General features: G+C 30.9%; 1 protein-coding gene across 11 annotated transcripts in view; it reads right to left on the bottom strand.

Moving 5' to 3' along the window:
* Positions 1 to 16,636, bottom strand: part of LOC134714799 (homer protein homolog 2-like) — a 48,027-nt gene that overhangs the window by 11,473 nt on the left and 19,918 nt on the right. For 4 of the 11 annotated variants that reach the window (XM_063576377.1, XM_063576371.1, XM_063576372.1 and 1 more), the window contains exons 2-3: positions 6,043 to 6,199; positions 3,284 to 3,415 (exon numbers count right to left, since the gene is read on the bottom strand). In XM_063576377.1, coding sequence (XP_063432447.1) covers positions 3,284 to 3,415; positions 6,043 to 6,199 — 289 coding nt within the window. Of the gene's footprint in view, positions 1 to 3,283; positions 3,416 to 6,042; positions 6,200 to 6,815; positions 7,012 to 7,121; positions 7,674 to 7,704; positions 7,980 to 12,659; positions 13,292 to 16,636 lie in introns of those variants that run through there. The other 7 variants (XM_063576367.1, XM_063576368.1, XM_063576378.1 and 4 more) reach the window with 6 other exon arrangements.

The raw sequence follows: 16,636 nt of genomic DNA, 5'->3' as shown, positions 1-16,636 counted from the left end.
TATAGAGCGGACACCATCTGTACGATAGAACATGCAGTTGTCAATTAAAACCAAAGTTTTTGAACTTGAACTTTGTCCTAGCAAGTTGTTCATACATCATGACACACCCTCTGGTGTTGGTTGATATATATATGTCAAGTATAAAGGATGCAATTATAAATGTTCTCTAAACATGAGCAGACACAATTTGTAACAGACGGAGTGACAGACTGATCACTATAGTGACCCTAATAAAGAGAGAGATTAAAATCACCCAAACTAATCCAATCTTCGCAAAAGTTCCTGAAAGTGCATACAAAACATGTACTATTAATTAATCTATGAATAGCTTCTTTTCAACAAAACTAAAATTATAATTAAATCTAGATTTGTCACAAGACTGGTCTTAAATAAATTGACATAACTATATCTGATCCCTTTTACTTGCCACAACTCTGTGTCCAGTGAGGCAAAGCAAAAGATAGATATCAACATCCTAAGGTCCTGGAGTCAAAGGTCAATAAATAGAATAGAAATTGCAAATGCAATTAGCAAGTACATCTCTATTTGTTATTTTGGCAACTGTTCACATTCACTGTATACACATACTATAAAAAAGGTTGTTGAAAGAAAGAGAGCAATGACACCATTTTAACAACATGCTTTATAAACCTGTACAAACTTGTAGGACAAATTTTCCAAAATATAAATTTCTTTCAAATAATTGTATTTGTTGTTACAGCTATAATCTTGGTGAACAGAGATGACTTGTTTAACAAATGCAAATAAAATTAACATTAAAAAAAAAATTGTGAAATATTTCCTCCAAGTAATTGTATACACTTTGAAGCTGGCCATCTTGGACAACTCACTCGACTGACAGGAATTAGTAACCAAATTACAAACAATTTGTAGATATTCAGTACCTCTGTACTTTTATGGTAATAAATTAGTTAGGCCTTTGTTCTATATGCATAGTAATGATTATTGTGTCAGTTGGTCAGAGAAGTCAGCACTTAATATGATACAAGTATGGTTTAAGCTGACAGGGCACTGTCAAAAGAAAAGATTTTGTAATGAAAATGACAGATCTGTGCCAAGTGATTATGATTACTCAAATAGTGAAAAATGGGCCAACAGCTAGAATATATAAGAAGTAGACTTATTCATATTCTTTATCTTTCTTCTGATGAATCAGTGAATGAAAAAATGTTCATGAAGTTTGATGATATCAATTCATTTTATCTGATTTCTTCATTAAATTTTCTTTCATCAGATATCATGTGTACTTAAATTTATACATCAAAATTTTACCACTTTTCCATATGATATTGATTGAATTAATTACCATAGCAGAAACTTATTATAAATTTACTCTTAAAATAAACTAGTAAGTTGGACAGGTGTGATTTTATTTCAGAGTCTGGTAAAGCTGCCATTAAATACTTCCCCAGCCTGCTATTAAAATTACCTTAGTATACTCTATTATAATGAAAATCAATTTAACAGAATGTGTATTTTGTCTATACAATCATCCAAGTATTGTAGCAGAAATTGTACAATTTCAAATGTTCTATTCTGGTATAATAAAGATATAATTAGTTACATCTTCTATGTATTGCTTTCAATTACCGGTACTAAATAGTAAATTATTACATATGAATAGCATTGTCTAGGATTTCAGATATTTCATATCTCTCTCAATTTAGTGTTTCTATTTTGAGTTGTATGTTATTTTACCATTCATAAAAACAATTAACAGGATTTATTATTGTAAGACATTAGATATATTTTACCATGGCAATACTTGTTTACACCTGACTTTCTTACCAGGAAGAAGCTGCATCTATCATAGTACAGACTCACAAATACTAACTATTGACAACAGTTTTGTATTGTCCACTAAATATCTGATTCTGCACTAGTTTGTTCGTCTGTCATGCTTCAGGTTAGAAGTTTTGGTGAAGTTGAAGTCTAAACAACTTGAAACTTGGTCAACATGTTCCCTATGATATGATCTTACTAATTTGAATGCCAAATTACAGTTTTGTCTCCTATTTCACGGTCTACTGACCATAGAAAATGAAAGTGAGGGATGGGCATCTGTGTATTATGGACACATTCTTGTTTCTATAATCATTTCACACACTTTTCTCCTCAATGGTAATATTTTCATATTTAATGATACTGAGGAATGTTATTTTAAGGATGTACACCTCTGAGGAGCCAAAAATTTCTAGAATTAAACTTTTTTTCTTAACCTGATTTTTAGGTTTATAAGACTGTAACAAAACAATTGGTGAAGAAAAAATCATATGGTGGTGTGCTTCTTTTTTTGCTACAGCCCTTTGAAAATGCCCAATTTTGATGATTTTCTCACTTTTTATCGATTTTTACCTATTTTTGAGCTATTATTGTGAAAAAATCACAGTTCCACAATTAAACTTTTTTTCATACTTTCCATAAAGATGATGTGGACCAATCTGAATAAATTTAACTAACAAAAACTATAGGTAGGTGTTAATATAAGAAAGTTTTATCATATTTTGATGCTTTTTTTGTAAAATTTACCATACTGCCAATTTTGTATTTTTATGATTTTTCTCATTTTAAAGAACAAAATGCATATTAATTCAACTTTTTTGTTATAAATGATTGAAAAAATACATATCTAAGAAATTTGAAAAGACCAAAATGAGATGGGATGTATATTATTCTTGTAAAATCATTTTTTGTATCCCTCACCCATTTTCTCAAAATTTTGACTAAAAATACTGACTTGAATGGTGTAAAATTTGAAAACTGGATTATTCAAAAACCGTTCATGGTAAATACACAATTTTTTCACAGAGTTATGTTTGATTATAATATTTTTAAAATCCATTGATATTTTCCACTTCTATCATACGTTTTGGAAATAATTCAAGAACGAGATTTCAACGAGACTGAACGAGACTGAAAAGTCAGAAGAATACATCCTTAAGTGGGATACCTATTTTTTTAAGGATGATGGTGGGATTTTAAGGATAAAGGTTAACCACAATTTCAAATGTTAAGAAGAAAAAAAAATCTATAGGTTTATATGTAAACTTAAAGAAAGAATATCTGCCAAACATACTTTTGTCTCAATCCATGACAATTGGTACCCATGATAATTACTGGATCAACAATATGTAATGACAGGTTTTATTTCCTCTTTAGATTGAAATGTGCTACAAAGACCTGAACATTTACAGGACAGGAAGTTTTTGTCTTCATGCAAGGCCAACAATATAAACAAATCTGGCATAAGTATCCAACAAACCTTTGCCAAATCTGCCTCTGATGTAAATCCAAGTCCATAGACTGTGTTTGCCCTTGGATCTGACCACTGGCCAAACTTCTGGGATGTTTTAGTAAAGGTCATTCCAGGAGTGATTGTACTGTTGATGATTGCCTGTAAAATATTTAACAAATTATATATAATGTTGACTACATGCCTTGCTTTGTTTTAAATTATCTTGGGAGCTTAAGATGTGGTATGATTGCCTATGAGACAACTATTTACAGGAGACCAAGTGACACAGAAAAACTGTAGGTCACAGTACCACCTTCAACAATGAGCAAAGCCCATATCGCATAAGTCAGCTATAAAAGCCCCAAAATGAGAAATGTAAAACAATTCAAAGTAGGAAACTAACGACCTAATTTATGAACAAAATAATAATTGATTGTTGGTTGCTTAATATCCAGTGTCAATGAGCTAGTCCACAAAGATCAATATTGCAACCAAAATAACTTGTTTTAAGACTAAAGTTTGCATAATATTTGAGAGAGACATGGAATAAAATGCAAACTTAACATTGATAATGTCTCAAACTATTGCTTTCTAGACCTTCAGACCTTCGGTGGCAGCCATTTTGTATCAGAAAGGCAAATTAAGCATGCTTAGTATGAAGATCCTGCCTTTTATATCATAAAACACAACAGAATGACACAGCATTTTCATCCCCTACAGACAGTAGTATATATTTGCTTTGATAATGACATAAATAATTATGGATCCTTGATAAAAATGGAGATAACTGTTAATACTATTATGATCTTTGATGAAACTAAAGGATAACTATGATCATTTAATTAACTGATGTCATTAAAATAACATTAAACACTCACTTTGCAGATCTGTTAGGATGGATTTTATAATGTTACAAGAACATTACAGTTAGATACTTTATATCAGTCAATAGACAGATTAAAGGCACCAAAGTGTCTTTATGACTTTCTAGTTATGACTTCTCTATCAGAAACCTTTGAACAGCTCATCAGGTTTTAGTCACAAAGCTGAACAAATTATCAATAAAGGGCAACTAACAATATTTCTATGCTTATTTGTATTCTCAGTAGCATCATAAACATTTCAAGGCTTATTCATATACTCAGAAGTATCATACTGTTTCAATAACAATAAAGGTTCATTACCATTAATGCACTTTTGATCATCAGAAATAATTTCAGATATAGAAATTCAAGCACTTCATTAGTTTTAATTAGATGTTTTATTTATAAACCTCACAGAAATAAAAGCCAGATATTTACTATTATCCTGTTTCTATTATACATATGACAAAACAAGACGTTTGTTCTTTGTAGGATTCGGTTCTAAAACATACAGTCATACAGTTTTATTGGAGCATTTAATTAGTAAACCACACTGACTGATTGGTAATGTAATTGCCTTGCTTTTTTACAACATGTAAAACATAATAATAGCTTGTGATATTTTACTCCTTTTTGTTCATTTTTTCTCCTTATAACAAAACCAGCAGAAAAGTCAGCATTTATACACAAGTTGATTGCTTTCTTGTAATTGGTCTGCAATTTTTTCTAATAGTGCCATGGTTATTAATATTGTTCAGACTTATATGAACTATAGTATTAATTACAAGGATAAAGGAAGAAAAAATACAACACAGGATTAATGTAGGTCCTTGTATTTCATCTTATTGCAGTCATGATATTTATTGAGAATCCATTGCAATGTCATGATATTTATTGAGAATCAATTGCAATGTCATTATATTTATTGAGAATCAATTGCAATGTCATTATATTTATTGAGAATCAATTGCAAAGTCATTATATTTATTGAGAATTAATTGCAATGTCATGACTATCATTCTAACATGGTGTCATGACTAGGACTGTCAGCAGAGAATTGTGCAATAATTTTGTATAGTTAACATGAAGTGTTTTAATAACTATAACTGTCAGCCAAAGGATCAGCCATGTTAAGAATTGTCTGTCTTATATGTAACTATGTTCACATTGTAAATCTTAAGATGTGTCCATGATATAAATCTTTTGTCTACAAGATAAAGCAATGATTAGGACTTTCTGCCTGTTATATGATTAGGATTGTAAGTCAAAGATGTGGTCATTAAGAGATTTGTCAGCCTGATATGTAGCCATGATTTGGACTTCCAGCTTAAGATGAAGCCCATTTCAGGATATAGCAAGTGTTAAATTTTGCCAAGATTAAAATTGTCAGCATTATTATAATGTTAGCCTAGGTAATGGCCATGATAAGGACTGTAAGCCAAAGTTATGGGCACGATTAAGATTGTTAGCCTAAATTATGAAAGATAGTGAAGAAACCTACCAACAGCTCTCTGGGGAGTCCATCAACACACCCTTATTTTCCTAGTGGCAGTCAGAATATTTAAACCAATTCATTTAATTATTTTGTTCTTGTCCTTAACATTTGTGAAATATCTATTACGTCAAATCTAATGTATATTCTGTAAATATAAAGTTATTTATCTGATTAAAGCTTTCACCTAACCACTTCTCATTTCAACAAAAAGTAATTGCATCAATAGCTTTTGATAATCTAGTTTGTTTATCAATCTGACCGGTTGCAAGAAATCAGGTTATCATATATAACTGAGGGCTTAAGAATGCCAGATTTATCATGAAGAATTTCATGGTTTACTAAAACGCATTTGTCATTTGTGTTGCTGTTTCTAGGTTTTTAACAATTACTTTCCTTGACTAAACATTCACAAATCATTGAAAAATTACCTTAGATCCATCAACACTGATAATTCTGTATGTGTTTCTTGTAGAATCATAATAGTAAGAGACACTGACAGCATTCTTACTGGCAGGTATCCAGTTCTTCTTAGTTTCTGGGTCTATCTGAAACACATGGGCTTTGGTAGAAAAGATGGGCTGTTCCCTGAAAATAGAAAAGAAATCTGTTTTTAACATTATTCCAAAAGGGTTCATCTTTTATTCATGTAATCAGGCAACAAAACGTGCACTTTGTAAAAATTAGTTCTTATGCACTCTGGACTGGACACATTGAAAAAAAAACTTAATGTGTATGAAATATTCAACTGTTTGAGGACATATGAAGTGCTCAATTAGTTTTTTTAGCATATGATATTCATCAAAGATTCTCCACAAGTAAAGCAAACTAATAATTTATTTTTGCTTGCATTATCTGAGTTCTAAGACATCTTCATAGCATTCTTGCTTAAAAAGATTATATCAACAGATAGAAACCAATTCACTTCTATATCTCTGCTCAATAAAAATTCTCAACATTCAAATCTACATTACTCAACATCTTGATTACACAACACACACCCTTGATAAAAATTAATAACTGAAAAAAAAAACATTTTATACAAAAAAAATAAAAAATATATAAATATACAATATACATTATATGCTAATTATTACTTATGATTAAAATGATATATTTTATACAGGTTCAAAAATCATTATGCAATGGTACAAACATTATGGTTAATTAGCAATTATTTCATGCACTATAATGTGATACAGACCATTTCTTGGAAAAAGATCCTCTACGGCTAAGAAACTTAAACATGTATTACAACAATTCACAATCAAGCACTGTGTATAATTATCCTGATAAAACAAACAATGAGAACGATAAATCCTTCAGTATTACAGCTACTGCTGCCTTCCAAAAAAATACCAACTAATTTACCGATCACAAAAATACATTCTGCTCTTAACATACTCCAATACAATTAACAAGCCATAATAGCGGCAAAACAATCAATCATTCATAAAACCATCAAAGAAAAAATATTTCTAAAACAACAGATAAGTAATTTTCTCCTTACTCTCTTCGCACTATCAAGTGCTCTTCAAAAACATCATCGTCCGCAAAGTCGTCCCCAGCAAAGGTTGTGGAATCAATGGAGCTTGGTGTCAGAAGATACGCCATCTCTGACTTCATTGATTCTGTCAGATGGGAAGTTGTCTTTTGTTTGGTAACTTTTTGTAGTCCTTAATAATATTATCCTTTTTATGGAATTTGTAAGCTGAAGTTGTTCCTAATTGTTCATAGAACCATTTAATATCCCAATATTGATTTCTTTCTGATGAATAATACTCTAAATGTGAAAATATGCTGTATCTAACTTTCTACACTAAATTGTTCAATCTTATCAAGCAGACTTTGTAGGAATTCTAATTCCCCGATCATGTATAAATCCTATCTACACTATTTATACATCAATGTTCTTACTACATATTATCCAAAAAGCATTATGATGTTTTGAATTGTGACAACAGAAATATCAACAACTAGGAATGCTAGAAAACACATTAAAACAGTGCTAAAAACAGCAAATTGTGACCAGTTTGTCCATATTGTTACCAATCCATGACATTAAAATGACCGCAAATAAACTTGCTAATTACCAAAAAGTGATACATGACATATGTTTTACCTGGAGGACATCAAAGGGTTACCTGCAATTAATTTCCAGCATGTTTCTTCCAAGGCAAGGTCACATAAACATAAACATTCAAATTTTATCACAATATTTCATTAATCCTCTTATGTTAAAGTAGCTTATCCTGATTTAAGCCTTTTAAGGATAATTTCTCCCGATTATCTCCCCTGTAATGTTGGGACATACTCTTTTTTTCTTACTTGATTGATAAGTTCTGTCACAGTTGAAGAACTGCACTGTCAATCAAATTGTATTTTATCAAATGTGTTTATTGGCAGTATTGACCCCTCCAGCAAACAAGTAAACATAACATCAATGAAATTCAATTACAGATCTTTAATATTGATGTATAATTGAATTTACAATAAAGTCAATTACAAGTAAATAAACTGGAAACTATTTTAACTTATTAACCCATGACCATACAATAAATTATACTTTACACTACAATCTAGTTAAATATTTTTTTCATTCCTTAATTAATCCCATTAACTTATGGACCATGATAAAAAATAAATACTGTGAATCTTATATATTTCTCATAATTGAATGTCAGTGAATCCCTTTAAAAAAAAAGGTCATTTCATAATGTCAGCTTTCAAGAGACACAGCAAGCATTAAATTGTAAAAGTGAAAAAAAACATTATTTAACTTCAACGAAATAATCACAAAGGTTCAGAAAATAAATGTTAGATCTTTACTCAAGTTGCATATATAGGATCTTAATTCTTAAGTAATCTAGAATTGCTTTAGTAACATTTCATTGTTCACAGAAATATAAAATATATAATGGAGGTGGTCCTATTTAGGATGGATCTACTTAAAAGACAAGACAATAGCAAGCAACAGACTCACAAATAAATGGTAATGTTATAGGGAGGAGAATTGCATGAATCGATTTGGTTATGGACAGAATTTTAACCCTGATGTAATACAGTGAAAATATACTAATTACAACAAAGCACCTATTGTTTTAATTTCATTTTTCTCTGTTATTTGTATCTGTTAAAGACATTGAATATATTTGATTTGAACTTAGTTAACCTTTCTGTTCCTGAGTTTAGACAACTGTTTTCTCTCTGGGACATCTATAATGTTTCTGAGTACTTGGTACATATTGATTTTTTAGAAGTAATGAAGCAATGTTAATATTGCAATTCTTCAGGATCATGCACTGGATATTACTGCATGAAAAATGGTAAAGCATTTAAATCATTCAAAATGATATAAGTATGGATGTAACAGTTATCTCCCTTCATATAGCACACTCAGCTTACATGTATCAGAATATATAGATGTAACAAGACTAGTCTGTGCAAGAATGGATATAACAGTTATCTCCCTTAATTTAGCACTCAAAACCAAGTGTATCAGGATGGACATAGCAGTTAAAAAGTATCTTCCTTAATTTAGTACAAACAAAACAGTTGTCGACCTCTCTTCATTTAACACACTAAAACTAAATAGTAAATAGAGTGAACCAGGATTGCTGTAATGTTTATCTCCCTTCATGTAGGACACATAAAACTAAATTAAAGTTAATGCATGTCTCTTAGCACATGAGCAAGGGAATCAGGGCTGATTAGTGCTCATTTCCCAAATGCCATTTTTTTTAATTTTTCCACTCCACATTTTCCCCCTTTCTATTTCACATATATATCCCTCTTTTTTTACACCCCATCCCCTAAGAATAGCATGAAGGACAATGCTGACAACCAGTCTCTGATTTCTGAAATATTAATGTTGTCTGTATCACAAAACATGACATTGCACAATACACTCAGGCAAACAGGTGTCCAGTGCACATCTTCCTGTCTGTTTTACAATTTTCTCCAACATTAAATATATTCAAGGTGATATTTGACTTTTATAGAATATTATATCATGTATTTTTTGTATTTGTCTGTTCAAATGATTGACATGAAACATGTGAAATGGCTCGAAAAACATTAAAGTAAAGTAATTTGTGACAATTCATACATTACATAATGACATTTAACCATAACAGCCCATGCAAACCTCTGTTGATGAAACAGATAAACAAACTTATAGATCAAACCAATCATAAATCATTAAAATACACAAGTTTTGGATCTGCAATCAGATGTAAACATCAGATACACCCATTATTTGTGATTCAGACCTGCAAAGAACAGCATGAGATTATTCTTTAACAAATTATATATTAACAACATGTAACCATCGCCATCAAGGAGATCAAACACTACATGAATTATCAACAATATAAAACCTTAAAATATAAACTTATAAATTAAAACATACACATTTTCTAAACACTCCGCCATACTTCAACCAATTCCATAAAATTGATTCTCAGTTTTTGTTTTCAGATAAGACAAGATATTCCTATCTCATTGATAAAAACTCTAATCACTGAGGTTATTCTGGCACAGAAGAGAAAATGGCAGCAGAAACTTCTGATAGATATTAAATGTTAAGGATGTATATAAGATAGAATGTTAAATGACTGTTTTTATTAAGTAGTAAGATCTTGTCCTGTTAACAGCCAGAATACTATTGACTTTGATGTACTTCCTGTAACATACTATCTTTACTACAATAATTTATTTTTTTTCTGTGCAAGAATGAAGACTTTAACAGGATATTAAATGTAGATGGGATTGGAGGGATAAGCTATTAAATTAAATGAAACTTTCTTGTAAAGAATTTGAAGAATATGTTTATAAATGATATATACTGTAAGCTAACCCGTTTATAAATTATTTCATGAAGTACAGTTCATTATGAATATCTGATGAATGCAAGTACATGTATCTACTGGGTACAGTTATCTTTTAAGTTTTTATTGTTTCAATGATGAGAACATGCTGAGGTAAAACTAATAAGAGCAAAAATGCATTGATTGTCCACAAAAGGAAGTTTGGGGTTCCAACGGGGAATCCAACCCCCACAAACCCTCACCCTGGATATGCCACTGGCTGAGTTTTTAACTGCAAGAAGACAGTCAAGGAGAAGACTTATAACACCAAGGCTTTGAAATAAATCCCAAATGTTGAGTGATTAAAAGAGAATCTGACAATACCTATTTATTTTTGTTTGTTTGACAACATTAACATGATAAATCAAAGCTATAATTGTCTATGAACAATTAATGAACAATACAGGCTTGCTTCCTAACAATGTTTGAGGTTAGTTTACCCTATCCTTGTAGTTCTCGTGTAGGATTTGTTGTATTGCCAATTGGTGGAAATTGTATGCAAAATACAACATGTAATTAATTTAGTCTGTTGGATATACATATACACTTTTTATATATAGACAAAATAGATATATAGGGGCATTGTTTCAAACGTATATTGGAATCATGATCTAGTTTATAATTCAAAACAAAAGTAGACAATACATACAGCATTGTGTAACAGTCACAACTCTAGTAATTCAATTTAAATTATTTGACAAAACAACAAGAATAAACAAATAAACTTATCATAGACATGATAGATAATCTAGGATAAAAAATGTGTATGCCAGATGCAGAACTATTTAGTAACACTCAAATAAAAAAAGTTAACAATTCACAAAAGGCTTTGCCAAATACAATGATGGTAAAAATTTAATGGTGTAGCACCTACATCATATGGAAATAATATAAATTAACAATTATAGTAAATCAACAACTGGTGACAACCAAATATATGATATCAAAAATCAAGACTAAATGGGAAATAACAAAGCAACTACATGTACATATGTTGGTAAATTGTATAAGGGACCTAGTTTAAAAATAGTCACCTTAGTTGACATTTATCAGTCAAAAGGTCATGCATGAGGTCAGGGTCAGGTGAACCCTATAAGATTGATATGTACAGTTCATCACATTTCATTCATTCATTTAACCAAACATAACTGACTTTAACTTATACCTCAAAAACTAATTAACCCAACACATAAACTTTTAAAATGACATCAATCAAAATAAGGTGAAGGTCAGTTGACCAATGACAAAAGTACATGCATTTTTTCTTTCTTGATAAAATTGCAAATGGAAATGGGGAATGTGTCAAAGAGACAACAACTCTACCAAAATTGGACGAGCAATGCATTTGAAATGGCTGGATCCACCCCTGTTTAACCTATAACATTACAAATCTGCATGCATAAAGGAGTGCTGTCAATACAGAGCACTGACAGAAAATCAAATAAGAAATTTTGTATGGGGCATAACTGTTAAATAATAAAAGTTAAAATATAGAAAATATTACTTGCTACACTTATACAAAGTAAATCTAGCACAAAGAATCCACAAATTTTAACATTTTGAGACAATTAAAGCAGTTACTTTGAAAATTCATTCATATATTTATATACAAAATTATATAGTTTTTTATAAGTTCACTACATGCTTATTGGACTGTATATATATAAATGATATGTATGCCATAGAAAACTGAAACCTTCAATTTTATTTATTTGAGACTACAGAAGGGAAATTTTTATTTTCAAATAATAATTACACTAACGATGAAAATGGAATATGGCATACTGCTGCATGCAATGGTGGCCAGAATTGTGTGACGTTTTAAGTCTAAAACAAAATAATGTTAAAGACATCATGTTGAAACTGTTTGGTTGGTAGTCAGATAGATCATAAGAGAGATCACACAGCAAAAGCTCAGTTTTTTTCAGTGCATAAAATATGTTTGAATGGCCCTTTATTTTTGGATATTAATAGAAGTAAGAAATAGAAATAAGATAGATGAGCATGTTTTGACCATTTAGAAGTGGAGCCTTGGCAGGGAATACACAAATTTAGGCATATCATATGGAAAGATGTTTGCTATCTGTATCTGAAATGGTGGTGTCTCACAAACAATAAATACTATGTCAAAGCCAAAGGTTATAAAACATGCTGCAGCACATGCCAAACAAATTTCTTGCCTTTCATTCCATATGATAAAATGTTGTAGCCATGACAAGTCCTGTACTACCGATTCATCTGGTGTGGGTGGTCTACCAGTACCTCTGCTAAGTTGTGGACTGTCAGGCATAACCTTGACCATCCGCACAGTCCGTGGTGAAGGTGGAACACTATGCATATGTGGTTGGTTTGGAACAGTTGGAATGGTTACAGGACTTGGAGCCCTGACACGATCAGGTGTAGAAGATCTACCTCGGAATATACCAGCCCTATGACTTTTTGTTGGTGACCTTGGCATTGTCATTGTGCTGTTCTTTTTGGCCTCTATTTCCTGTTCATCAAAGTCTGAAGGTGAGACAGGAAATTCTGGAGTCGGAGGCCTCTTTCTGACATCTAGTGGTGAAAAGGAAGATAACCACGACATCTTTATAACTTTTTCGGCTAATCCTTATTAAATCGTGATCTAAGTTCCCATCAAAAGTGTGTTCATTTACAATAAGAATGCTGTCTTTATGTATCATTTGAATATTTCTTCAGAAAAGCCATTTTATATCATCACATTTGGTTAATTCATTTACCTAGAACTTTAGAGATTTCATTGAAGACTTTCCAACACAGCTGGTACCCTGTGTATATATCATCTGGTATCCATCTAAATCCAAAATATATGTTATTAATTAATTCCCTTGATACACTGAATGTAAGAATGTACTGCACACACTACTGCACAACAAAGATATCTACACCATAAACAAATGGATGTATCTTAGAGTCATGATAGTAGTGTATAAATCCTTTCAAACACTTCCATATCTAATCAAAACAAAAGTATCGGCTAAGCAGCTTGATCAGGATTATACTAATTGTAACACAACATTGATCTCTGATCACCAAAAGATACTCATTAGCTCTCACAGACTCAGGCTAGTAATGAATTTATTACCTTTATATTAGAATGTATAGCATATAATAAGTGATGGTAGCTTGTAACTACTGTCTTAATCCTGAAAATCACAAAATTTCAACCCCGATTTCAACTGCTGTTTAATTTATTCCTTAGCTTTTGTAATTTTTGCTTGGTTCACTATCTACATGAAATATTCAAATTCTTGTCAAAGACTGATTAAAGTATAGGGTTAAACTGTCAACAATACAGCAAAAATCAATACAGTGTCCAATGGCATTCATCCATGTGAATTAATTCTAGGAGTATAAAGTCATCAACTCTCTACCAATCAGAGTCCTCCTAAAAGACAGATTTTCTCATAGCTTCTGTACTATCCTCAATTACCAGAACGAAACCCTTCAAAAACCAATTTTGTTCTCCTTTTCTGTAATGGAACTTGTTTACAATCCAGACTTGAAGACCAATTAAAACAAAGAGCACTTAAGATTTAACTGCATCATAAATTGGAATGCACTCATTCAGAATTATCAAGATAATGCGTTAAGAATTTGAGATTACGTAATACACTTTTACTATCACATCTGTATAGCACAAATATAAGGAGAATCTTCCATAGACTTTACAGAAACACAGGCGACCTCATCATAGAGAAACCTTAATCATGACATCAACATTATCAAGATATTAAAATACCATCTGTTTTTGATATGTGCATCTGATGTTATTCTGAGTTACAGTAACATCACACTACCATTGTATTAATAAGAAACATTCTCGTTATCAATATTAATGAAAAAAGTATTAAGTCAAATCTTGTAAACAAGTTTCTGACATACATCTATAAAATATTAGTAAAAACTTATCTGAATGCAGACATTTTTTATTGTTTTCACGTAAGTCTAAGAGTTCTCAAGGACTCTTTTAGTTATTGTCCTAGAATTATTGTACTCATATCATAAACATAAGCTATCCAAAATATCTATAAAACTGAACAATTCAATATCTTGTTATAAAAAGCTATAGCTACTCTGGTTTGTAGTCTTAATAGAAATTTATTTCAAGTCCAAACATTAAATTTAGTTTATATTATAAGAGGGTGTATTTAAACACTAGTTCTCTGTGGTTTTATAACAGGTGGGATTTTAATTATTAGGATGTATCTGATTCTGATAAACAATTTAACTACTGACTATTGAATGTATATATGAGGGTATGAATGGCAATTATCAATTGTCAAATGCCCCTTTGTCGTTAATGTTAGACTAATAGTAATGTTAGCTGTAAATTAACTAAAATATTTTACTGTTATTCATCACATTGAAAGTATGTTTGAGCTACTGTTGGCATCAAACACAGAAAACAGTTAGCATTATTTTAAAAAGTTATAATTTCAAGTACAACATATCTCAATTGCACTTTCCCATTTCCATGTTCAGTGAACCATGGAATCTAGGTCATTGCCCTTATTTGGCACATTTTTCAAAAAGTTCACAGTGGAACATGTGTAAAGTTGATGAGTTCACAACTTAAAGGTAAATTACTATCATCATGTGGTGAGCCTCATTACAACCCTCAATTATAACATTCCAATTTGTCTAATGTGATCTTCTTAATTTACTTATTTCAAGATAAATGAAGCTATCAGCTGATTAAAGCAATTCAATTTCAATCAGTTTCCTGTCTATCTTGTTTGAATTCTCATTAAAGTGTAATAAGCAGGAGTTACAAATCTGTTAGAAATGTAAATTTACAGAAAAGTAGTCCAATCTTAAAAATTAGAAGCAGATAAAAAGTAATTAATTAAGGATTTTATGTTAAAAATAATAAGCATGAGAAGTTTTTTTACTGTGAGTCTGTGACCCTAGCTACATGTGTAGCAGAAAATGTGATGTAAACAAAAAAGTCGGCAAAGCAAATACCAGGTACTACTGTATACTGTACTAAGGATTCAGTCATTTCAGTGGATACCAATATTCGTGGATTGAGGAAAGTTTGTATTTTCTTGATATAGATAATTAATAGATAATTAATTTAATGGTTTTACTAAGGTCTGCATACAAGCCGAAAGATAATTTGTACTTTGTTGAAGATTGAAATATTTTGTTCACCTCTATTAACTAAGAAATCCATGAAAAGTGGAATCCCTAGAATCATAATGAATTCTCAGTACAGTTAAATCAATGTTCTTCCTAGGTTGTTTAAGCATCAATGTCCCAAAATATTTTCCTTTTTTTTGCTTCGATGCTTTTCAAAGATGCAATCAATGTTCTTCAGAAAATAAAATAGCAAATACATTTACTAAACAAATGAAAGTCCTTTTTTCTTTTCATTGTAGATGTTGTGTAACAAAACAGAGCCAAATTAAGATCTATGAACTATAGTGAAATTAATCTGTTACATTCTTTTCTAATTTTAACACAAATCATTTTATAAATAAGTTAGAAATATGTACATGTATTTGATAAGACAACTGATTATAAACACTGATACAGAATTCTGCCAATATCTGATGTTAACTAACCCTGTATTCTAATCAAACAATTATATAAACATATACAATTCTATCTAACTTTTCTGCGTTTTGTGCACATGTCATGCTTCCATGGTAACCAATTATTTTTGATATTTCCAAAGCAAATGACTACCATGCTGACACACTGCAATATTTCACCACTGTTTGATTATGGAGGCTATTAATGGAATGATATGTGGGAATATGTCAAGTATAGTGACAAACTACTGCGGGGGATTCTGGCAGTACCGCAGGGGGATCTTGTCAGCTTCCCCACTTCTCTATATTACACAGAATGAATGGATGACAAAACTTATTGTGACTTGTAGACTGATCATGCTTTCTAGTATTTTACAGAGGTCATTTAACTTTATCAATCATTGGGACATACCATAGCAGAAAATCTCAAATATTGTTATATTGAGTAACAAGTGGTTTTGTTGTCATGCCAGTGATGTACATGTTTGCTAGTTACATGTATTGCAGGGAACTGACTTTTGAACATATAACTAAGTCACTTTATCAACAACTGTAAGACTTAGTGAGATTTATAAATATGATTGACACACATTTTTGTC

The sequence above is a fragment of the Mytilus trossulus genome, chromosome 4 (genome assembly GCF_036588685.1).
Source record: "Mytilus trossulus isolate FHL-02 chromosome 4, PNRI_Mtr1.1.1.hap1, whole genome shotgun sequence".
NCBI classification, from domain to species: Eukaryota; Metazoa; Mollusca; class Bivalvia; order Mytilida; family Mytilidae; genus Mytilus; species Mytilus trossulus.
The sequence above is the reverse complement of the archived record's forward strand: the minus strand, read 5'-3'. Positions and strand labels throughout refer to the sequence as shown.